The 24,288-nt window shown below is 42.1% G+C and overlaps 1 protein-coding gene across 1 annotated transcript in view; it reads right to left on the bottom strand.

Annotated features, from left to right (window-relative positions):
• Nucleotides 1–22,112, bottom strand: part of ADGRE5 (adhesion G protein-coupled receptor E5) — a 52,004-nt gene extending 29,892 nt beyond the window's left edge. The window contains exon 1 of the mRNA XM_083357059.1: nt 21,889–22,112. Within this exon, the coding sequence (XP_083213185.1) occupies nt 21,889–21,925 (37 nt within the window). The 5' untranslated portion in view covers nt 21,926–22,112. The remainder of the gene's footprint in view (nt 1–21,888) is intronic.
• Nucleotides 22,113–24,288: the final 2,176 nt, after the last annotated feature.

Here is a 24,288-nt window from a genome sequence, read left to right as displayed (position 1 = left end):
CCCCTTCGGATCTGTTAGACCAGGGCTTTTCAACCTTTTCACCCATTGTACCACTTTTAGGATATGGCAACATCCGAGTACCACCAGTCGCGTAGCAAGGTGTCAAAAACTTGATGACCCCCCCCAAAAAGGAAAAAAGTGATGAAGTACAGGTAGTCCTCGACTTACAACAATTCACTTAGTGATTGTTCGAAGTAACAATGGCATTGAAAAAAGTGCCTCCCAAGCCACAGCCAAGCAAGATCACCTGCCTGCCTGCCCAGCGGTGCTCTTCCTCTTGTCCGAGGTTTTCATTGTTGTGAGCATTTCTGTTGAGGATTGGCAGCAGGGGTGGTGTGGTGTGGTGTGGTTGGTTTTTATTCCCCCTATTTGCTGGGTGGTTGCAGCAGATTTTGGTCACTTCACATGACCCTGGCACACTGTGACCATCATAAATATGAATCCGTTGCCAACCATCTGAATGTAAATCACAAGACCCTGGAGATGCTGCAATATTCCAGCTGATCGGTGCTTCCTCTTGGCTCAGAAGCGCCAGGATCAGCGCTGAGCTCCAGCTGGAGCCTGGCACTGATCCTGGTGCTTCCACTGAGCCCTGACAGCCCCAAAGAAGCGCTGATCCTGGCGCTTCCGCTGAGCCCTGACTGCCCTGCAGCTCCAGCAATCTCTCGCTCAGGCTTTTGTGGTGCTGCTCATTCCCCTCCCTCGCTACCACTTTTCTAGTATGGTTGCATACCACCTGCCAGGTTCCAATGTACCACAGATGGTACCTGTACCACTGGTTGAAAAGCCCTGTGTTAGACTACTTCATCCTTTATCTCCAATTTACAAGGCTAAAGACAGTGAGGTGTAAATATACTTGAAGGGCACTAGATTGTACACTAATCTTTGCTCCAAAGACATCAATGCTCTTTATTCATGGTGCCCTGGCTCTTACCTTCTCACTGAAGTTCCTGTCTTCTAAGGTTAGGGAGGCTATTCAGTTCCATCTAGAAGCTCTCACATCAGTTTGTTGAAAATTGACTAATTGCCACAAGCAAATTTATTGTTGCTGGGAAATATCAGCACTCATTTGACTTGAATACCAAACAGATGACAGATATGGGGATTTCACAGATATCAGACCATTTCTCCACATTCAGAGATTATGAATAATGCAGGATCCAAAAAGCTACCCATATGGGCCTTAAGTATTGTAACAGGTTTTTTTCCCTAAAAAGAATCGTCAATTTTAACTGGAGTGGGGGCAGGGTAGGGTTGCCTTATATTAGGAAGGAACTCAAATATTCTGCTAGTTACAACACAAATATTTTTGAGTTAGGTAGAACAACATTGGGGGCTGGTGTTTGTTAGTTCCTCTTGGTGAAATGTTCAATAATGGAAAAATTACTATAGCCTTTATGGAAGGTTTAGGGTGCTTTAATTGAGTATGAAAGATTAATATGAAGAACGGTTGTAGGAATTGGGTATATCTAGTCTAGTGAAAAAGAAGGACTAGGGATAACATGATAGCAGTCTTCCAATATTTGAGGGGCTATTACAAAGAATAGGGAATCAACCTGTTCTCCAAAGCACCAGAAGGCAAGACAAGAAATAATGCATAGAAACTAAACAAGGAGAGAAGCAACCTAGAAATAAGGAAAAATTTCCTGACAGTGAGAACAATCAACCAGTGGAATAATTTGCCTTCAGAAGTAGTGAGTGGAGGCTTTTAAGAAGAGACTGGACAGCTATTTGTCTGAAATAATATAGGGTCTTCTGCTGGAGCAAGGGGTTGGGCTAGATCCCCATCCACTCTGATGATGTTCTGTTCTATGGACAATTACTTTACTTGGATGTCAAGACACCTTCCTTCTCCCTATATAACCTTTCTACTAATTCCCATAATTTTAAATACATTTCTTTTTAGAGAGAAAATCTATTAAGGATAACACTTGGTATTTGCACAGGTGTGCCCTACATCAGGACTGTTCATCAGGAAGCATCTTCCAAGCCTTTGTGTTAGGAAATGTTATTAGCTACATTCCTTCCTTCTGCAACCTGTTGCCCTTGTGATGGATGAAATACAGCTGGCTTGAAATTCTGGGAATTGCAGTCCAGCACAATTGGAAAGCAGCCGATGAAGAAAGACTAAGGTATATTTGTTTACATTAACAAAGCATAAGCAAAAATGTTACAAGGAAGCTATGATTTTACTTGGGATGGTGGCAGTCTGCTGCTTTTCATATTTATCATTTGAACTTGAATGTTTACAAAAAAGTTTACTAAGATGTGTTCATTTCCTTGTTTCTATCATACATTTCTTCAATAATTCAGTCAACCAAGCACTACATACATAATTTCCCAAATCCATGCGTATCCAAGAGTTCATTCTTCCAAATATTTAAAATTCACAGATGACCACTATGAGAGCATTGTTCCGTTTCTAAAAAGCATTTTCTAGTCTCTGCCAGCAAGGCACTTTTTCCCCCCCACTTGAGTGTAAAATGCATTTAAAGTACACCGTGGCTTGCAAAATGCTTTCTGCATGTTCTCAAGACATATTTTCTTCTTTATTATTTCCCGAGTTCTGTTACTCAGTTTTTATGTGCGCAAAAACTTTGAGCACCCTCTCAGAACTGAATACATATTTTTTATTTTTTATTTTAATTCCATTTATATCCCGCCCTTCTCTGAAGACTCAGGGCGGCTTACAAGCTTAGCAGTAGCCTTCATTCTATGTATATGCCTGCTTATTAGGGCTTTCACACACACACCCCCAAGCGGCATTATTACAAAGTCAGCTTAATTGCCCCCAACAATCTGGGTCCTCATTTTACCTACCTCGGAAGGATGGAAGGCTGAGTCAACCTTGAGCCTGGTGGGACTCGAACCTGCACTAATTTCAGGCAGCTGGTGTTACTTAAGGAGGCATTAGCCCACTGCTTCACCAAGGCTCTATATGGCTCTATTTGCAATATTTGTAAATTTCCCCAATGAAGAAAGACTCTGGGTGGTGAACAATGACTTGAGAATAAAATGATCAAAATAAAAATGCACTTTAACTATGTTATTGCTCCTCTTGCTCCATAATACCAGCTCATTTTCTCCTTCAGTCAACTCCCTTATATGTATGAACTAGCAGCGCACAATTTGGAATAACTGAGGCAGTTATAAATTAGCCAATATGATCCCCTCCCAGCTACCCTAAAGGGATAATTTCCTGTATTTTTCCCCCCCTGACAATTTTAAAGAGACCACTTTAAATTAAAATTTAAAAAAACACAAAAAAACTTATGTTTAGTCACCTCTACTTTGCCTACCTCCTTTTCACAGCCATGGTGGGCACAGGGGATGTAAAAACTAAAGCGATGTTGTACTCTTAAATTTTCTCTCCATTATGACAGGAAGGAAGCTGGCTATTAGCCCCTCCCCCCCTTTCACATAAGCTGTTCTGATGACCCAGCTGAGCAGTCAGTTTCAGGCTATCCATAACTTCTCAAGGTTGATTCATGAGATCGGATGCCTAGGTTACGGTGTTCACATGACATGCTACCCACCAGCCCAAGACACATGGGAACACGGCCACTTCAGTCCATTCTGGAACCTGCCCTCATTCTGTAACTTAAGTGTCTTATCAGTCACAGTATTGGCACATGTTTTTATGCTATCATCAAGTTTCTGTAACAAAGTTTTAAAAAGCCCTCTTCCTTAAATCTTCTCATTAATCTCTGCTGTTTTCATCATGTTTTCTCTAGCTTTTCTGTTCGTAGTTCCAAACAAGCATTTTGAAAGTTTTCAGATTACTGTGAACAAAATGTAGAGTATTTTTATCTTTTGTTGTTTATTATTATTATTATTATTATTATTATTATTATTATTATTATTATTATTATTATTATTATTTTTTGCAGGAGGGTGTGTGTCGGGAAATAAATGCTGCATGCTGTGAAGTATTATGTCACAGATTAATAGTATAGAGCAGGTAGGCAACCTTGGCTCTTTTATGACTCATGGACTTCAACTCCCAGAATTCCTGAGTCAGCTGGGAGTTGAAGTCCATGAGTCATAAAAGAGCCAAGGTTGCCTACCCCTGGTACAGAGCAGTCCAGTACTCAACAGTTTCTGCCAATGGGTCCTTTTCTCTAGTGCAAAGCCTCAGCACTGACCTGCCTGTCTTGCTTGGAATTTGCTTACAGTATTTAGCTAGGCTTTCTCAGATCACCTCCTGCTTACAATGCTTCTGGCTTGTTATGCTCAACAGTGAGAGATGGGGTTCAGGCCTCTAAGCCATTTATGAACCAAGAAATGTTCGAGAATCATTAACAAAGTTACTCCGACTGGACAGACAATCTTCAAAGTCATGTAGTGAACATCCTCCCCGTGTCTTGATTCAAACGGACAATATGCTACCCTGTTTTTAGCAATGATGGAATCTTCTTAGCTCCTTAAGTTTTGTTCGGTTTCCCTTCCCACGGTAAAGAAAGGAAATTTTGGGCTAAAATACACACTTGGTTAGAAAAAATGTTAGAGAAACATATAGATTTTAAACCTGAACTTTTCTTATTAGGTATAGTACCAGAAAAAGTTGACAAACAAAGTGTATATCTAACATTTCATGTATTGACAGCAGCGAGGATTGTATTTGCTCAGCATTGGAGGAAGGAAGAGAACAATAGATAACAAACAAACAAATAAATACATAAAAGGTTTCCCTTCCCCAAGAACAGGTAGAGGGTTCTTTGCTTCACTAGCTTGCTTTTTGTCAACTGAATTTTTTTTGTTGTGACTGGTGCAGTCATAACATACTTTAAAAAATTCCAAATATTGTATGCCAAACAGACTATAAAGTTGAGCCTTGTCCAAATCTACCTGACTGCCCTTTAACACCATCTGAAACATTTCCCTGAAAAATATGGATTTTTTTAAAAAGCGTAACTAACATTATTCAGGTTCATATGGAATAGCCTCAGTATCTCTGGGCACCTCTATATGATCCACCCATCTGCCTACAAAGCTCTGAAGATTTTTAAAAATGCACTGGAGATTGACTCAGACTGCTCTTATTTTCAGAATCTGACTAAACGGAAAACATGGATGTAGATGTTTCTTATGCATTTGTGTGGCTTGAGTTTGAAGAAAGCCCACTGGTTTCCTCTTTTGACCAAAATCAAAGATAATAAATTGCTAACATTTCTTTCTGTTTTTGTGTTTGCCATGGGGACGGGCTTCTGTTATTTTCAAAATGCCCAATGTTGATAGAGCGACAAGTCTATTTTACCCTGATCATGCCAGCTCACTCTGTGTTCCCAGGAGCTAGGAGGCTGGCAAAGCTCCAATTCCTTTCAGTGGAAAGCCAGACTGATTTTTCCAACACAGGGCAACTTTATTTTAAACACTTTGCCATTTCTGAAGCACCAGTAATAGGATACAGCAAAAATGCCTGTGGTTGCAAGCCCCAAGGCACAAAATCACAAGATTAATAGCACATGTGTGAGAGTGAGATGTTATCTCTCAATGTGCCATTCTTTTGCAATTTATTAAACTGGGCCAGTTTTTGCCTTTGCCTTTAGACTCTGAAATAATGCCTCAAATATTTTACTACTAACCTCACAGCATCCCTCATTGTGAAAGCTTAATAGAGCAGGGCTTTTCAACCTTTTCACCCATTGTACCACTTTTAGGATATGGCAACATCCAAGTACCACCAGTAGCCTAGCAAGGTGTCAAAAACCTGGTGCCAAACAAGGTGCCAAAAAAAAGGAAAAAAGTGATGAAGTACAGGTAGTCTTCGACTTACAACAGTTCGCTTAGTAACTGTTTGAAGTTACAATGGTGCTGAAAAGAAGAGCCCCCCAAGTGCTGATCCTGGTGTTTCCGCTGAGCCCTGACAGCCCCAAAGAATTGCTGATCCTGGTGCTTCCGCTGAGCCCTGACAGCCCTGCAGCTCCAGCCATCTCTCGCTCAGGCTTGTGCGGTGTTGCCACCGGTTCAGCTCATTCCCCTCCCCCGCTACCACTTTTCTAGGATGGTCGCATACCACCTGCCAGGTGCCAATGTACCACAGGTGGTACCCGTACCACTGGTTGAAAAGCCCTGTAATAGAGGAAGTTGCAATGGCAATTATAGTAACTCCTTCTATAGAAACTTCTAAAGAAAAAAGAAAATCAAGAACCAAACTATGATGCTTGTACAGATGTACAGTCTGATGACTATTTACACACTAATCTGTCACAAGAGACATGTATGTAAGACAGGTAATTTTGCTTCAGAATTCTCTACCCTTGGTCTGTGAAATAATTTATCTATTTCTTTGTTCTGAGAAATTCAGGGATTTCGGTACAGAATTCTTAAATATGTAGGTGGTTGTTTACACAAAAGTTGCAACAGTTGATAGTTTCCTTTCCAGAAAATATCTGAAACCATAAAGACACATTTATCACATTAACCAAAACAAGATTTTTTTATCTCTTCTTTAAAGGCACGTTTCTGTTGTCACATTACATTATAAAACCTGAACCCTAAAGTCTCCACAGAAAGCGCCTAAAACAACAATACATTTGTATATCGGTCCCCACATTTTTTTTAATGTTTTGCTAGTTGGGCATATACATGGAAGTTGGACAGTGGATAGACTTTAGTGGTCTGAGAATGAGGAAGTGTTATCTTTATTCTCTGGATATTCTTCCAGTGGCAGGAGTTATGCAAATTGCTTCATCACATACTTTGAAGCATGCCTGTTGCTTGGGATGCTGGTTGATTGTCACTGCTGAATTTGGCTAGACCTGAATGTTGATAATTTAAAATATAGCAGATTAGACTGCTCAATTTCTTCTATCTTGAAGGGGTAGCACAAAAATATTGTATTTTGCAATATCCAAACAAGACCCAGCAGATGTCATTTTTCTTTTCCTTGATAAAGAACCAAAGGGTGGGAGGAGATGTGCTTGCTAGGAAGAAGCTGGGACTTAATTGCAGCCACTGAAGTGGATTATTTTGTTCCACAGTCTAGCCTATGGTCTCCTTTTCTCGCTGAGGGCATCTCAGCCTATGCTCCCCTTCACCCTTGTTTCACCCAAGCTTACCAAAACTAAATGGGCACTTTGAGGCAGTACACAACAGTCCCAATGCTTTGGCCTACCTTGGAATCCAACTGGTTCTTGAATATCCATGACTTTTACAAGAAAGTGGCTGAGGGTAATTCTTGGTTTGACCCAACAATAAAGCTAAGTATAATCAATAAATGCACAATAAAGCTGAGTAAAAATCAACATATTGCTGGCACTTCACTTCTTCCTGACACGTTCCTTTCTTAGTAAGTGCTTGAGCAAGACTCCTTGACCTTTTGGTGCAAGTTGCCTGCTGAAATTTCTCGAACAAAAATAAGCCTAAAGCAATAGATCACTGCCATTTTCCTGAATGATTTATTTGAAATTTTGGCCATTTTAAATGAGAAAGAAATAGGATGTTTTCTTGGCAAGTTCTTTTTTATGACAACACTGATGGTGTAGTTAATCTGATGTTCCTGCTCTTCTTTGGATTGCTACACACCTTCCACAGAAAAGGAGAAAGATGGTACTTCTCTATGGGAAGCAGTGGTAAGAGCAAGAATGTAGGAAGAGTAAGTACGAGTGATTCCATCTTTCATGGTCACCAATTCCATTAGAACAGACATGTCAAACACAAGGCCCGGGGGCCAGATCCAGCCCGCGAAGTGGTTTCATGTGGCCCGCGAAGTCTTCCTGAAAACAGTGAGGGAACGGCCCCCACTGCCTTGGCCCTGGCCCAGAGACCCTCCTTCTGCCAGAGACCCTCAGATCTGTCCTACTCCTGCCCAGGCCCCCATAGGCACCCTTGATGCAAACAATGTAGAGCTGGCCACGCCCACCCAGTAGGCCATATGTACTCTAGCCACGCCCACCCAGTAGGCCACGCCCACCCTGGCCATACCCACTCGGCCCCTTGAGGGCAACCGCAATGCTGATGCGGCCCTCAGTGAAATTGAGTTTGACACCCTGCATTAGAGGGTTAAAGGATTATTTTTGTTTAGAATAGATATCTGAAATAGCAATAGCACTGAGACTTGTATACCATTCCATAGTGCTTTATGGAACTCTCTGAGCTGTTTACAAATGTCAGCATACTGCCCACAGCAATTTCGGTCCTCATTTTACCGATGTTGGAAGGATGGAAGACTGAGTCAATGTTGAGCCGTTCAGGATCCCACTTCTGGCAGTGGGCAAAGTCAGCTTGCAAGGCTGCATTCTGCCACCAGGGTTCATACAGTTGTTCAGGCACTATGTACCAATGGGTTTGGGGTTGTTTAGCTCATTTCTAGCAGGGCAGAAATAGACAGGCTGCTCTCAAAATGGTGCAGTTAACAAGAAACCTTCTCAGTTAAGCCAAGATCAGCGGGGATCATGTGCTCATTCTGATTCCTCCTTTCTTCATCTGCTCCTCTGCAGATTCCTTCTTACTATAACATGTCTTTCATTTGCTAGTTTGGGCCAGTTGTGATATTTAGGTCTTTTGGCACTTAAAATAAAAGGGTTTTCCTTCACAAATAGAGGTTTATGGATTTATTCAGGTTTGTGGATTTTGAAAACAGATGCATTTTCCCCTTAACTCCTTCTTCTTAGCTTTCCTGGTATTGGCTAGGTACAGATGGTGCAGTCAGGTCAAAAGTGGAAGAGAAGGGTTTCTCCACCAGGGTGAAAGGCTATAGATTTGACCTAGAAGATAGCAGTTACCAGTACATCACTAAGGATATTAAAATCTCTGTGTAGTGAGAGGATAGGAAGTTTTGAGGTTGAAGTATGATAAAATGGCATCGTTCAGTTCTGCATAGGGGTTTCAGTCTTTTCATACAATTTTGAAATCACCCTTTCTATCTTGTTGTTGTTGTTAGTCGCGAAGTCGTGTCCGACCCATCGCGACCCTATGGACAACGCTCCTCCAGGCCCTCCTGTCCTCTACCATCTTCTGGAGTCCATTTAAGCTCATGCCTACTGCTTCAGTGACTCCATCCAGCCACCTCATTCTCTGTCGTCCCCTTCTTCTATTGCCCTCAATCTTTCCCAGCATTAGGCTCTTCTCCAGTGAGTCCTTCCTTCTCATTAGGTGGCCAAAGTATTTGAGTTTTAGCTTCAGGATCTGGCCTTCTAAAGAGCAGTCAGGGTTGATCTCCTCTAGGACTGACCGGTTTGATCGCCTTGCAGTCCAAGGGACTTGCAAGAGTCTTCTCCAGCACCATAGTTCAAAGGCTTCAATTCTTTGGCGCTCAGCCTTTCTTATGGTCCAACTTTCACTGCCATACATTGCAACTGGGAAGACCATAGCCTTGACTATACGCACTTTTGTTGACAGGGTGATGTCTCTGCTTTTTAGTGTGCTGTCTAGATTTGCCATTGCTTTCCTCCCGAGGAGCAAGCGTCTTTTAATTTCTTGGCTACAGTCCCCATCTGCAGTGATCTTGGAGCCCAGGAAAATAAAATCTGTCACTACCTCCATTTCTTCCCCATCTATTTGCCAGGAATTGGGAGGGCCAGATGCCATGATCTTGGTTTTCTTAATGTTAAGTTTCAACCCAAGTTTTGCACTCTCCTTCTTCACCCGCAACAAGAGGTTCTTTAGTTCCTCTTCACTTTCTGCCATTAGAGTGGTATCATCTGCATATCTTAGGTTGTTGATGTTTCTTCCGGCAATCTTAATTCCAAATTTTGATTCATCTAGCCCTGCCTTTCTCATGATGTGCTCTGCATATAAGTTAAATAGGCAAGGCGACAGTATACAGCCTTGCCGGACTCCTTTCCCAATTTTGAACCAATCAGTGGTTCCGTGTCCAGTTCTCACTGTTGCTTCTTGGTCCGCATATAGGTTTCTCAAGAGACAAATAAGATGGTCTGGTACGCCCATCTCTTTAAGGACTTGCCACAGTTTGTTATGGTCCACACAATCAAAGGCTTTAGCATAGTCAATGACCTTTCTATCTGGGGAACAACAAATAGAGGCAACAGTAAAGGAAGCTGTGGTAGTTGCAAAATTACTATGTGAAACCAAGTTAGAAAGGCACTTTATTTCCTGAACAAATTGTGAAGAAATAACCAAGGTCTTTCCCCATCTCCAAAGCATAAACAAATGTCACCAAGGAAAACTAAGTGTCATATGACCACAGGGCCACTTAACGCAGAATTTCTAAAGATTACCATTAAGCTGCTTTATAATCGTATAATGAAAGGCCAAATCTGGGTAAGGCACAACAAAGCATTGCAGAGGTTCTATGAAAAATATATAAGGATCAGAATTGGATTGTAATGTTCTTCCCCATAAGTCTTTACTCCAGTTCACATCAGCTAAGGATTATCACAGCTAACCTTCTTTCCCCTCTCTCGCACGGAGTACTTCTTCCAGGAGAGTCAACATTTTGATCTCCACAAGAAATAACTATCTACATCAGCAACTGAGATTACAACTTTGCCCTTCATAGTTATTTAACTTAACGCTCAGTATCAATATTCTGAATTGATGGAAATTTCTATAATATCCTGTTTTTCAGGCTTCTTGTAGCCATTCTATTATGTACGACCTGAAATTATTTGAAATAACACTATGAATACACTGACACCTAAATTCAGATTCACAGCTTACTTTGGAAGATCACATGGTGGCCGTGACTAGGGGGGCCTTCGCCCAGGTTCACCTGGTGTGCCAGTTGCGGCCCTATCTAGACCGGGATGCCCTGTGTACGGTCACTCATGCGCTCGTAACCTCTCGTTTGGACTACTGCAACGCTGTCTACATGGGGCTGCCCTTGAGGACCACTCAGAGGCTCCAACTGGTACAGAATGCAGCCGCGAGAGTCGTGTTGGGAGTTTCCCGATACTCCCATGTTACACCTCTGCTCCGTGAGCTGCATTGGCTCCCAGTTGTCTTCCGGGTGAGATTCAAGGTACTGGTAATGGTGTTCAAGGCCCTACATGGCATGGGTCCGGAGTACCTTAGGGAGTACCTGCTGCCGGCATCAACTTCCCTCTGCCCCGTGTGTTCCCACAGAGAGGGCCTCCTCAGGGTGCCACCGATCAGAGAATGTCGTTTGGTGGCCCCCAGAGGGAGGTCCTTCTCTGTGGGCGCCCCGGATTTATGGAATCGGTTGCCGGTTGAGCTCCGGATGGCGCCCGACCTTCGCTCCTTCCGACGCGATCTGAAAACGCATTTATTTGAACAAGCCGGCTTGGCCTGATGGGGGATGGGTTGGGTTTTTTATTGTTCTTAATATTTGTATTTACTGTTTTTAGCTTGGGCATTATGTTTAATTCCTTTTAACTTTTGTATTTTTGTATTTTTATACATTTTCCCTGTTCACCGCCCTGAGTCCTTCGGGAGAAGGGCGGTATATAAATAAAATTATTATTATTATTATTATTATTATTATTATTATTATTATTATTATTATTATTATTATTATTAAGAGAGTGTAAAACAATCAGAGCAAAACAACTTTTTTTTGTTTGCTATGATGCCCTGGAAATACCCAGCAGCTTTTGTCTCTCCCCTCTGAATGACTAAACAACCAAGACTCTGTTTTGTGAAGTCAAGATCAAACTCTCCCATTCTTAGCTACATTGATGTTGATTAGAAGCTGCTATTCCAGGACATAAACATTCCATACCAGCAGGTGTAGCAATAAGTCATCATTTTTGGCACTGGATTTAGCCTTCTGGAGGGCTCCCCTACACCAGCCTTGAGTGGGAGTTCCCTAGTCTTAAAAATAGGAGGAGGAATTAGTCTAGATTCTTCACGTTCTATGTCTGCAAGATATGCAACTAAAAAACAACTGTGGCTACAGATATATATTAAATACAAGGTGCAGTTCTCTTGCTAATTTGGTGATCCAGAAAGCAGCCTGATTAGACTCAAACCAACTTGGATATCATCTGGTTTGTTTTGTGGTACAAGAATAAGACAGCTTTTATAAAAGATTTTATTCAGGTCAAGTGGCAGCATCCTGATATCATATGAAATAGTTTCCCACTCTTTTTCTTTCTAGGATAAGTAACAAAATCTATTCTGCTTTCTATTTATAGTTTATCTGAGACCCTAGACTGCATTTTTATAGGAATAAGTTCCTAATGGGGTAATACTGGGTCTGAAATATTCTTGGTTTTTAATTCGCACTGTACCTCTTCAATCTAACATTTCAGCACCAATTCAGTAATTAAGGAAAAGATAATCAAAGGAAAACAATACTGTATAGTACAATTTTTCATAATGAAGGGAGAGACCAATGTGAAAATTTTAGTTGGTTGCTATTACAGTATAGAATTAACTCAAATACTTTGGCCACCTAATGAGAAGGAAGGACTCACTGGAGAAGAGCCTAATGCTGGGAAAGATCGAGGGCAAGAGAAGAAGGGGACGACAGAGAATGAGGTGGCTGGATGGAGTCACTGAAGCAGTAGGCGTGAGCTTAAATGGACTCCAGAAGATGGTAGAGGACAGGAAGGCTGGAGGAACGTTGTCCATAGGGTCACGATGAGTTGGACACGACTTCGCAGCTAACAACAACAACAGTATAGAATTAATATGCATACTATAATATAGATTTTTCCACCTTCTGTGAAAGGTTGTGCTGCCTAGGTTTTGACAGAAACTTTGATCTAAATGTCAACCGTATGAAAGAGACTGGGCTAAGGCAGAATACTGTATCTGATCTTGGTGAATATCTTTAATACAAGCTCACTGTGTATTCAACTAGGGACACGACTATAAGCAAGTCATGTAGAACCTGAAAAAACAAGTCCTGAGAGAAGTCTATATCCAATGGCAAGAGAGAAGCCATGGCTAGGACAGCTCATAAAGTTTGATCAGTTTACAGCAGGGGTCTTCAAACCTGGCCCTTTTAAGACTTGTGGACTTCAACTCCCAGAATTCCTTAGCCAGGCACTCTGGCAGAGGAATTCTGGGAGTTGAAGTCCACAAGTCATAAAAGGGCCAAGTTTGAAGACCCCTGGTTTACAGGGTTAGAGATTGGAGGGGATGAGGCAGATGAACTTCTGGTGTGACTGTCATCTGAGCAAGGAAGAAATTGACATGGAAACAAACTACAGTATCTGTCAGAAGTGAACTGGCTCAACCAGAGGCCTGTGCAAATCCAGTAATTTAGCAAATATAAGCCTAGGTAGCTATGACAACAAAAGAAAATCATTTGGCTTTGGGGGAGAAATTTGATAAGACAATTCCACAGAGAGTCCAGAAGAGAAATCAGAATAGGTTTCCAATCAATCTTGTTCTCTTGTTCTCTTCCTCAGTATTAAGCAAACATACATAAACATCCATTGCTCTTACTTTTGTACTTTTCTCTGGCCCGGCTTTGTATATTTGAATCTTCCAAATTCTATTTTGATTACACCATCCTTAAACTCACATACACTATCCAATTTTTTTTTAAAATGGCAACTTCTAAATTTTCCTGTTTGAAAGAAAAGGTTATGAAGTAAATATTGATTTTTAAAAGAAATAGGGAGGGATTTTGTTCTCCTCAGACAGCTAGGAAAAGGAAATCTTGGTAGGATATTGTCATTTATTTATTCCCCAGGGTGGGGATGGGGGTGACTTTACAGTCAATACCAAAGGGATTTCACCATTTCCAGTCCATTATTTTCAGACGAAAAGGCAATTCTTATCAGATCAGTGAGCACAAGGATTAAATTGGATTATTATATCTCACTGAAAAAAATGTGTTAAAAACTCATCTCCTATATAACTGGTCTTTTTGCAGAAACAATAATTAAGTTAAAAAGCAATATCTAATCATGGTTTTTTAAAAATATCAAATCAAAATGTTAAGCCCATTGTAAATCTTAGGGTTTTTTTCCCCAAGAAATGATAAGCACTGTTTTACTGTTTAGAGGATATGGAAAACTGTGATTAACTGAAGATAACTTGACTTGATCCTCTGCATTAGAAACTGATGTAAGAAATCTGTAAGCATGGACAAAAAGTTTATTCACCTCTTGGTTTATTAAATCAAGCTATGTTTGTCTAACTCAGCTACCCCATCATTACAAGTTAAGGAAAGCTTGACATATGAAAATCATCTCTTCAGATCTCACATGTACATATACTGTAGAACAGAGGTCCCCAACCTATTGAGCACCAGGGACTGGTTACGTGGAGAGAGGTGTTTCCGTGGACCGGAGGGCGCGTGGTCTTGTGTGCTGCCTGAATCCTGTGGATGGGGCTTTGCTCATTTGTGCAGCCCGGTTGCTGGCATGCCGCAGCCCGGTACCGTTCCACAGACCGGGGGTTGGGGACCCCGGCTGTAGAACACTTAATATGTTATATACAGGAAGTCCTCAACTTATGACAATTCAACCCAGAACTTATGTTGCTAAGTGAGAAATTTGTGAAGTGAGTTTTGACCCATTTTATGACTTGTCTTGCTACATCTGTCAAGTGAATCACTGCAATTGTTAAATTAGTAAGTCAGCTGTTAAGTGAATCTGGCTTCATCATAGACTCTTGCTTTGATGGTTGCAAAAGGTGATCACATGACCCCAGGACACTGCAACCGTCATAAATACGAACCAGTTTTCAAGCATCTGAATGTAAATCATGTGACTCTGGGGTTGCTGCAAAGGTCGTGTTAAAAAATGGTCATAAGTCACTTTTTTTCAGTGCCGTTGTAACTTTGAATGGTAATTAAACAAACTGTTGTAAGTTGAGGAGTACCTGTATTAGGGAAACCTTTATCACATGCACTTATTGGGAAAAGATGCATATGAAAAAAGTTTAAGTTATTTTTTAAAAAATATATATAACTCATAGATATTTTAAGGGAATGGTAAATACAAAAATTTAACACCAATCTGATTTAATCTCTTTTTTTGAACTTTTCTAGCAAGAAGCATGAGGATGGATGCTTACTCTATCAAGAGAAAAAGAGCTTCAAGGCTAGACATTCAGTCTCCATAAACAGATTTAGAATTTACCATCTATGTGTTTTGCAACCGAAAAACAGTATATTGCTAAATCACATTGATGTCATCCCTACTTCCCTCTAAAAGTCACTTAAGAAGTGGAACCAGGGTCAAAGAATGTATAATTCCAAGAAGTTGTCAACATGCCAAATATTAAAATATGTCTTAAAATTAAAAATATAATCTTTCTGCCGTAAATCATGACCTCTTCAACTGTTTCCAAGATTACAAGTCTTTTCAAAGAAGGGTAGTGACCAGAAAACTATGATGGAGCCAATGAGAAAAAAGAAAAGGATTCTTAGCTTCTCTTTTATATTCTGACAAGACACTGAATTAGTGTAGACTATAGATAAGGCCATTACTTAATTTCTTTGCCAGGGTCCTGGGTGTCCTAATATACCTGAGTGGTACATTATTTGTAGTCTTTGAAGTCCTTTCACTATAAAACTATATATATGGCATCCAAAATCATTTGAAAAGTTTTCTCTGAAGTGCAAATCTTAACCTGGCAAAGGTGTAACAATATTAACTCTATTGAATTAAATCAAACACCTCCAACACCTCTTTTGGATTATACATGGAGTATACATGGTGTTGTGATTCCTCACCAGCCAGTGGATCCAGCAGCTTAGTCTGAGGAATCAGATGAGGAGGAGGGGCCTGGAGTGACATTAGAGTCAGAGAAAGGCTCTGAGGAGCTCCAAGACTTATAGTCGGACGAGGAGCCTGGCCCCTCTACTCACACTCAGACTGAAACACAGCTGCACTGGGAGCCTGAGTTGGACAGTAATGAAGAACTGTTGGGACAAATCCAGGATGCACGAAAGTGCAGGCAAGAGAAGCGAGTAGGACAGAGGAATGCAATGAGGTGGCTCCAAAGGCAAAGGAGAAGGCATTAGGAAGGCTCGCCTTGGCTGAATTATAAAAGGGAAGGTGTGGGAGGTGCTGGTTGCTGAAAGCATCTGTTTGTGTTGAGGATCGAGTTTCTGTGGACTGTGTTTGTTTGTCTTGGACATTGACTCAGGTCTGTGAGAATAAAAGGGGTTTTTTTCTTGCAGTTCCTGCCTGTTTCTTGGAAGAGGGGTTTCTCCTTGTGAGCATAACAAGGACTCACGTAGGCTGGGACAGAACACATGGCATCCAACTCAAAAATTAAATCTAGATTTTGCCCCCCAAAAATCTATATGGAAAAAATCCTACTTTATATGGTGGTGATGTGTAAAATAGTAATTGCTTAAAACTTTTAACTAATAAAAAATTAAAAATGAAGCGCTATGGAAACTTTACTCTTTTATTACTGCTATTACTATCAGAGTGGAGCAAAAATCTGAGCAAAAAATAATCCTTACTGTAAACAGACAGACATGCAGCACCTGTTCAGACATGTTAAACTAAACATGTCTTTGCTCAGAATTGTTTAGGAAAAGTTTGTTCATACAAGAGTCTTTTGATGGGCGATCTGGGTCCCACTGAGCACTCTGAATTCATTCTGGATTCTCCTTCGATCCTAGTTGTTATTTATTTATTTATTTATTTATTTATTTAATTTATATACCGCCCTTCTCTCAAGAGACTCAGGGCGGTGAACAGGGCAATACATAAAAGTTAAATACAAAAATTAAAATTAAGATTATTAAAACATGATTAAACAATGCCCATAAATAATACAAATTTAAAATTGAAGTTATTAATAAAAATCCCAACCCGTCCCATCAGGCCAGGCCCGCTTGTTTAAAGAGATGGGTTTTAAGGTCGCGCCGGAAGGAGCGGAGATCGGGCGCCATCCGGAGCTCAACCGGAAGATGGTTCCATAAATCCGGTGCACCCACAGAGAACGCTCTCTCCCTGGGGGCCACCAGTCGGCACTCTTTGACCGGCGGCACCCTGAGGAGGCCCTCTCTGTGGGAGCGTACTGGGCGGAGGGAAGTTGACGCCGGCTGCAGGTGCTCCCCAAGGTATTCTGGACCCATGCCATGAAGGGCTTTGTAGGTCATTACCAACACCTTGAACCTCACCCGGAAGACAACTGGTAACCAATGCAGCTCGCGGAGCAAAGGTGTGACATGGGAGTATCGGGAAACTCCCAATACAACTCTCGCGGCTGCATTCTGTACCAGTTGGAGCCTCCGAGTGGTCTTCAAGGGTAGCCCCATGTAGAGAGCGTTGCAGTAATCAAGACGAGAGGTCACGAGCGCATGAGTGACCGTGCGCAAGGCATCCCGGTCTAGATAGGGCCGCAACTGGCGCACCAGGCGAACCTGGGCGAACGCCCCCCTAGTCACAGCTACAATATGATCTTCTAAGGAGAGTTGTGAATCTAGGAGGACTCCCAAGTTGCGAGCCCTATCTACAGGAGATAATGACTCACCCCCCATAATGAGGGGTGGGATATCCTGAATGTCCCGAGATGCCGGTATGCACAGCCACTCCGTCTTGTCAGGGTTGAGACGAAGCTTGTTCCTCCCCATCCAGACCCGGACCGCCTCCAGGCACCGGGACATCACGTCGAGGGCATCACTGGGGTGGTTTGGGGTCGAAATGAATAGTTGGGTATCATCAGCATACTGATGATACCCAACTCCAAAACCACGAATGATCTCACCCAGCGGTTTCATGTAGATGTTAAACAGAAGGGGCGAGAGGACCGACCCCTGAGGGACTCCACAAGCGAGAGGCCTCGCGGTCGACCTCTGCCCCCCTGCCAACACCGACTGCGAGCGTCCCAGGAGATAGGAGGAGAACCACTGAAAAACCGTGCCTCCCACTCCCAATCCCCTGAGACGCCGCAGCAAGATACCATGGTCGATGGTATCGAAAGCCGCTGAGAGGTCTAATAGGACTAGAACAGAGGAGTATCCTCTGTCCCGAGCCCTCCAGAGATCATTCACCAGCGCGACCAATGCCGTCTCCGTGCTGTACCCGGGTCTGAAGCCCGATTGGTACGGGTCTAGATAATCCGCTTCATCCAGGACCAGAGGGAGCTGATGCGCCACCACACTCTCAACAACCTTCGCAAGAAAGCGAAGGTTGGAGACCGGACGAAAGTTATTCAAAACAGCCGGGTCCAAGGCAGGCTTCTTGAGGAGAGGTCTCACCACCGCCTCTTTCAAGGCGGCGGGAAAACTACCCTCACTCAAAGAAGCAGAAATAACCGCCTGGAACCAGCCTCGTGTCCCCTCCCGGGCTGCATAAACCAGCCAGGGAGGGCACGGGTCCAATAAACATGTGGTGGAGCTCAGCCTCCCCATGATCCTGTCCACTTCCTCCGGAGTCACAGGATCGAACTCCTCCCAGGTGACATTGACAAGATCACTCGTGTCCTGATCGTCCGATACCGTTATTGACTGGTAGTTAATTGGTATACCCAAACTCATGTAAAATATTTTTTGTATGCTAGCAAAAATTATATGTCTCTTCATTCTTAGTCCCTTCCTTCCTTCTCCCCTCCCTCCCAGTGTTGATTCCTGGGAATTTCCTCAACAAGTCCCGGCAGTTTTCTTGCTAAGATTTCAGAAGTGGTTTGCCACTGCATTCTTCTTAGGGCTGAGAGGCTGGCCAAGATCACCGCAGACACCCAGGTCTGAGGTTTTCAGCCTGGTGTCTTAACCAGTATACCCAACTGGCTCATCATCATCTTAAATGTAACTAAATAAATCCAACCAAATAAACTACCACCTACTCCACTAAAACATATGTTATTTATAACTGATCAATTTTTATAGTTAGTCCTCAACTTACAACCACAATTGAGCCCCAAATTCTGTTACTAAGCAAAATGGTTGTTAAGTGAGTTTTGTCCCATTTTCCAGCCTTTCTTGCCACAGGTGTTAACTAAATCACTGCAGTTGTTAAATCAGTAACAGTTGTTAAGTGAAACTGGCTTCTCTTTGACTTTGCTTGTCAGAAGGTCACAAAAGGTGATCACATGATCCCAGGACACTGCAACTATCATAAATATGAACCAGTTGCCAAGCATCTGGATTTTGATCAAATGACCATGTGTGTTAAGTGTGAACAACAGTCATGTCATCTTTTTTAGTGCTGTTGTAACTCAGGATGGTCACTAAACCAACAATCAAGGACTGTATTTTTACCCACAGAAGCTAGTATGATTTAAAGGCACAATAAAGACAATATCCAGTCTAAAAATATAAATGTTAAAAAAGAGTCAGCCAGGTTAACACTGACTCAGCCATGGTATAATTCTAGGTTAAAACACAAAAGGGCTCTCAATTCTTCAGGAAAAGCTTTCTGATAAAGCCATGGCTTTATATCAAGACAACAGACTGAGAAGCTGGCTAGCCAAATGTCTGTGACCCAGCTCCAGAAGTCCTGGCCAGTATGCTTTTGCAGCTAGTTCTGAAGAAAATGCACAAAGCACCACCTCCAAACAGATTGGAAGAGGGTGGGAGAATATTCTATAAGAATAACACACACAAGTAAGTCTTGAGCTCATGCCAGGAATAATAGTATAATCCTATATACAGCCCCTGCAAAGTAAATCCACTATCAAGTCTGTTTAAGATTGTAGTTTCATGTAATAGATAGATTTGAGAAAGAAAAACTGCTCATTTTCCATTTTTCCCCTGAAAGGTCTTTAGCATGACCTCAAAATTCCCCCTTTTCATATGACATACATATTAAATAAATCATGTCTTTCTCTATTGACCCAATTTTTCTGTGTTCACATCACATACATGAGCCAGGTTCACACAATATGCTAGACTAGACTAAAAGTATGGTTGGCTGTGCTTCAACATTTTGGATAAACAGAGTTTTTGTGTTTTTTATGTTGCCTTGAGCTCCTGTAAGAAAAGGCAGGATATAAATAACATAATCATGAAAGAGCTTTTCACTGAAACTTGCCAAACTGCAAACTGAAAAATCTTATTGTTCCTGCTCCCCTCAGCACAGGAGAAGGAAACGCAGCCTTCACCCTGAAGGGAAAACTTGGTTTTATTGTTTTAATTTACTACATTTGTTCATAAAATGGCCTAAAAAGCATTCCTCCCATCCTATTTCAAAAGGAAGTATCACATTTGCTGCTCCACTAAACAGCCTCCTGTCCCACCCCATTCTGTCATAACTATTTCTCAATTTTCTTTCCATCCTCTCTTCAGAAGCTAAGCCAGCATTTGTCACAACCACGCTACTGTAGTAGACAGGACAGAGATGCACTGTACTATTATTCCTTGGTTCATAAACCAATTCTTTCCGCCACCCAACTTTTCACAAGGAACTGAACATCTGCAAACCCTCCTAAAGATTGCACAGGTTTCTTTTAGTTGTTCCAATTGTGCTTTTAGTTTCTTTTTTCTCATATTTTCTCAAAAACTGGGCAATTCTTGGATATGCATTCTCTTCCAACTATTTGCAATAACTACCAGCTATACATGTATACACAATAAAAAATGAAATATTGTGTTCATGTTTGTTACGTATATGTATGATTCTACTTCTTTTGATCTAGTAAATCCTCAGTTTGATGCGTGATTTTATTTTTCATGATTTTAGATTTTCTTCCCTTGCTCTTTCACTCTGCTACTTCAGCGCTTGGTATGTGGTCTTTTAGAGGCATCAAATTCTTCTGATTCGGATAGATTGCACATATATTATGCACACTTTCCAGGATGAGCTGGTGCTGCAGTTTGTTGTTACTACAGAATTTGTGTCTCCTTCCTCCCCCTCCCCCCTCGAAGTGCAAGTAGTGCTTGATACTAAGGAAGTAATTAACCAATTGCCCTTCTCAAAATTCACAGCTGAGTAATATGTTTTTTTTCTTTCCGTGGTGGTATTTATCACCTTGCTTGAAGAACTTTAGACCTGCAATTTTTTTGACTCTGAATAGGAACACTAGTTAATTAAAGACCAGACAGATTCAAGTCCCTTGAGCATTCAGCCCTAAAATTTCACAAACGATTTCGACCAGTTACCCTCTCTCAGCCTACAATAATCCATTTTACAAGGTTGCTATGAGGGCAAAATGGAAAGAATTACGATGTACACCAGCTTTGGTCCCTAGAGGAGAACGCTCCAGAATCCAGATGAATAAATATTGCCTGAGGTATCCCTAATTAGTTTCCTTACATTCCCCACCCCTCCGGGATATTATATCAACTTTTAAAGAGGTACGAAAAACGATTTCCATTCATGCTTCTCCGCCTCGTTTCTCCCTATCTTTGGGGCGTGGCGAGAGTTTTTTTGAGAAAACAAAGGGCCGGCAGAGAAAGGGTTAAACGGCCTGGAAGAAGAAAAAACAATGCCTTCTGTCCCGCTGGATTATTATTTTTTTTTAAAAAAAATCTATATGGAAAAAAGGAAAAGTTTTAAATCAGTTTCGCAAAATCTTGATCAAGCGTGATCGGGCAAGGGACCACCTGATTTCTGTCGACTAGGGAGAAACGAGCCGGCAGGGTTTAGCATTGGTGGAGGGGGGCAAAAATGTCTGATTCGACCCCACGTTTTTCCCATCCCGTAGACGGGAAGGCAACACCGGAACCTCCGCTTAACTCAGGGGTCTTCAAACTTGGCCCTTTTATGACTTGTGGACTTCAACTCCCAAGTCCACAAGTCATAAAAGGGCCAAGTTTGAAGACCCCTGGCTTAACTATTGAGTCTTTTCGCCCTAGCCCAGGGGTAGGCAACCTCGGCTCTTTTATGACTCCTGGACTTCAACTCCCAGAATTCCTGAGCCAGCTTGGCTGGCTCAGGAATTCTGGGAGTTGAAGTCCAGGAGTCATAAAAGAGCCGAGGTTGCCTACCCCTACCCTAGCCGCAAACGTCTCGTGCAAAAAAAAAAAAAAAAAAAAAGCAGAGGAACTTTTAGGAGGCTAAATCAAATCAAATACAATTTTGTTAAAAAAAAATACCTAGCGGCGTTGGAGCCCAGCTGAGACGGGAAGCGCGAAGCGGCACAGAGGGAGGCGGCACTTACCCGTAGCCAGAAGCTGCCAGGGGGTGAGCTTGGCCATGCTGCTAAGAACCGGCGAAGACTCAGGGGCCGAGAGCGCCAAAGCCGGTGGCGTCCCAGCCAGAAGTTCATAAGGGGGTGGGGGAGATGCGGGGCGGCCCCTGTTGCAGTCAGAACCCGCCCAAAGGAAGGAGGGCCGGCGGCCGACAGAAGGGGCGTTTGCTGGGGCTCGGCCCAGATCGCTTCTCCTCGCCCCTTCGAAGTCTGACGTATCTTGGGGTGTGGTGTGGCTTCCCTCAGCAGAGGTGCCAGGACTCCGACTTCTCCTTTTTTAACGAATAATAATAATAATAATAATAATAATAATAATAATAATAATAATAATAATAATAATAATAATAATAATAATAATAATTTTATTTATATACCGGCCTTCTCCCGAAGGACTCAGGGCGGTGAACAGGGCAAATGTATAAAATACGAAAGTATAAAAGTTAAAAGGAATTAAACATAATGCCCAAGGTAAAAACAATAAATACAAATATTAAGAGCAATAAAAAAAACCAACCCATTCCCCCATCAGGCCAAGCCGGCTTGTTCAAATAAATGCGTTTTCAGAAGACGTGGAGGAACCCAGAACTCTGCATTGTCTCTCACGCTCGAGACTCCCAGATTCGGGTCTTTGTATGGCCAAGCGAGGAGGGCGACTTTGTTAAGCTTCGATGGAGGTTTGAAAGGACTACAAGTGTTGTTGTTGTTGTGTGTGTGGGTTTTTTTTCGGGGGGGGAAGGGTCTCCTGCTTGAGCTGGAGGTTGGACTAGATGACCTCCGAGGTCCCTTCCCACTCTATTATTCTCTGACTTGTTATTTCTGGCCCTTGACTTTAGTCAACTTTTCTGATGCTGAGAAGATTTGGACTTTGCACCGTATGTTTGGAATTGCAGCCATAGAATTCTTTCCTAAACCTGTTTTTTTTTTAGTTTTCACTTTTCACAGGTATTTAATAGCACTTCCATACTTCCCACTATTCCAGATGGTGCACATAAAGAAAAATAAAACTTAATTCACAGAGTCAAAATTAAAATGCAACCTGGGTCTGTTGCCCACACCAAGAGCCAGACCATCAGAAGAGATTGGGTGTCATAGCTGGTTTGCAAGCAAGATGAGGTTTCCCCACATATATGGGGGGAAATCAGTCTGCATTGCATTAAGCCACCACTGAGAAAGTGTGCCTCTGAAATTTAACCCACTTAATTTTACAAGAGGTGAAGACCTTGAAATGAACACAAAGGTTATACTGATTGCACTTGGGAGATATGATCCTATAAGTACATGAATGCCAAGCTCAGGTCTAAAATGCCCAAGGGTCAGTTAGGTGAGATGGGCACGTAATGAATGCATGAATGAGTGAACAAGCAAGTAAGCCCTGTAGGGCTTTTAAGATCAAAGCCAGCACCTTCAATTGGGCCCAGTGGCCTATTGGAACAAATGAAGTGACATCCACAAAGGTTGACTCTCCTTCCTCCTGGATGAAGTTTAGGGGCTGCATTTTGAACCAACAACTTCTAAGTTGCCATCAGAGTTCAGAATTTGCAGTAGTCTAGCCATGAGGTGATGATGACATATGTCACTGCTGCAAAAGTGTCCTGGTCTCCAAAGGCCCGCAACTGACACACCAACCAAAGTTGGACAAGGCCCCATGACTATGCCTTCTCTACTGCTTGAGCAGCAGTCATGGGACCAGGAGATCCCCAAATCATCAACCTGCTATTTTTAGGGAAGCCCAAAGCCAAATTGGTAATTGGAATCAAGCCAAATTGATCAAACATCTACACAGTCTTGCAGATATTTAATATGAGTGCTTTAGTCTCACCTGGCTCCATGTAGTCTTCTAAAGCTAGGGTAGCAATATGTTATGTATCATTAGTGTATTGATGATACTTCACCCCAAATTAGTAGATAATCCCAGAAATTCTAGATAGAAGCTAAAAATCATTGGGGAGAAAGACAAGCTCCAAGGCATTTCAACCTGGAGGAGCCAGGTATTACCTTTTCTTCTTGTATGCTGACTGATACTATCTACTTAAGTGGGATATAGTGTTGCCACACTAACCCTTGCAGATGGTTAATGGGGATGCCATGGTTGATGATGCTGAATGCCAAAAAGCAATCCAGAACACTAGGAGAATAAGAGAGTAGAGTAGAGTAGAGTAGAGTAGAGTAGAGTAGAGTAGAGTAGAGTAGAGTAGAATTAGAGCTGGAAGGGACCTTGGAGGTCTTCTAATCCACCCCCCCCCTCAAGTAGGAGAACCTATATCATCTCTGACAAGTGACTGTCCAGTCTCTTCTTAAAAACCTCCAGTGATTGAGCAACCATGATTTCTGAAGGCAAGCTGTTTCACTGGTTAATTGTCCTCACTATCA

The sequence above is a fragment of the Vipera ursinii genome (assembly GCF_947247035.1).
Source record: "Vipera ursinii genome assembly, chromosome: 2".
In the NCBI taxonomy this organism is placed as follows: domain Eukaryota; kingdom Metazoa; phylum Chordata; class Lepidosauria; order Squamata; family Viperidae; genus Vipera; species Vipera ursinii.
This window is presented reverse-complemented; position numbering and strand designations above follow the sequence as displayed.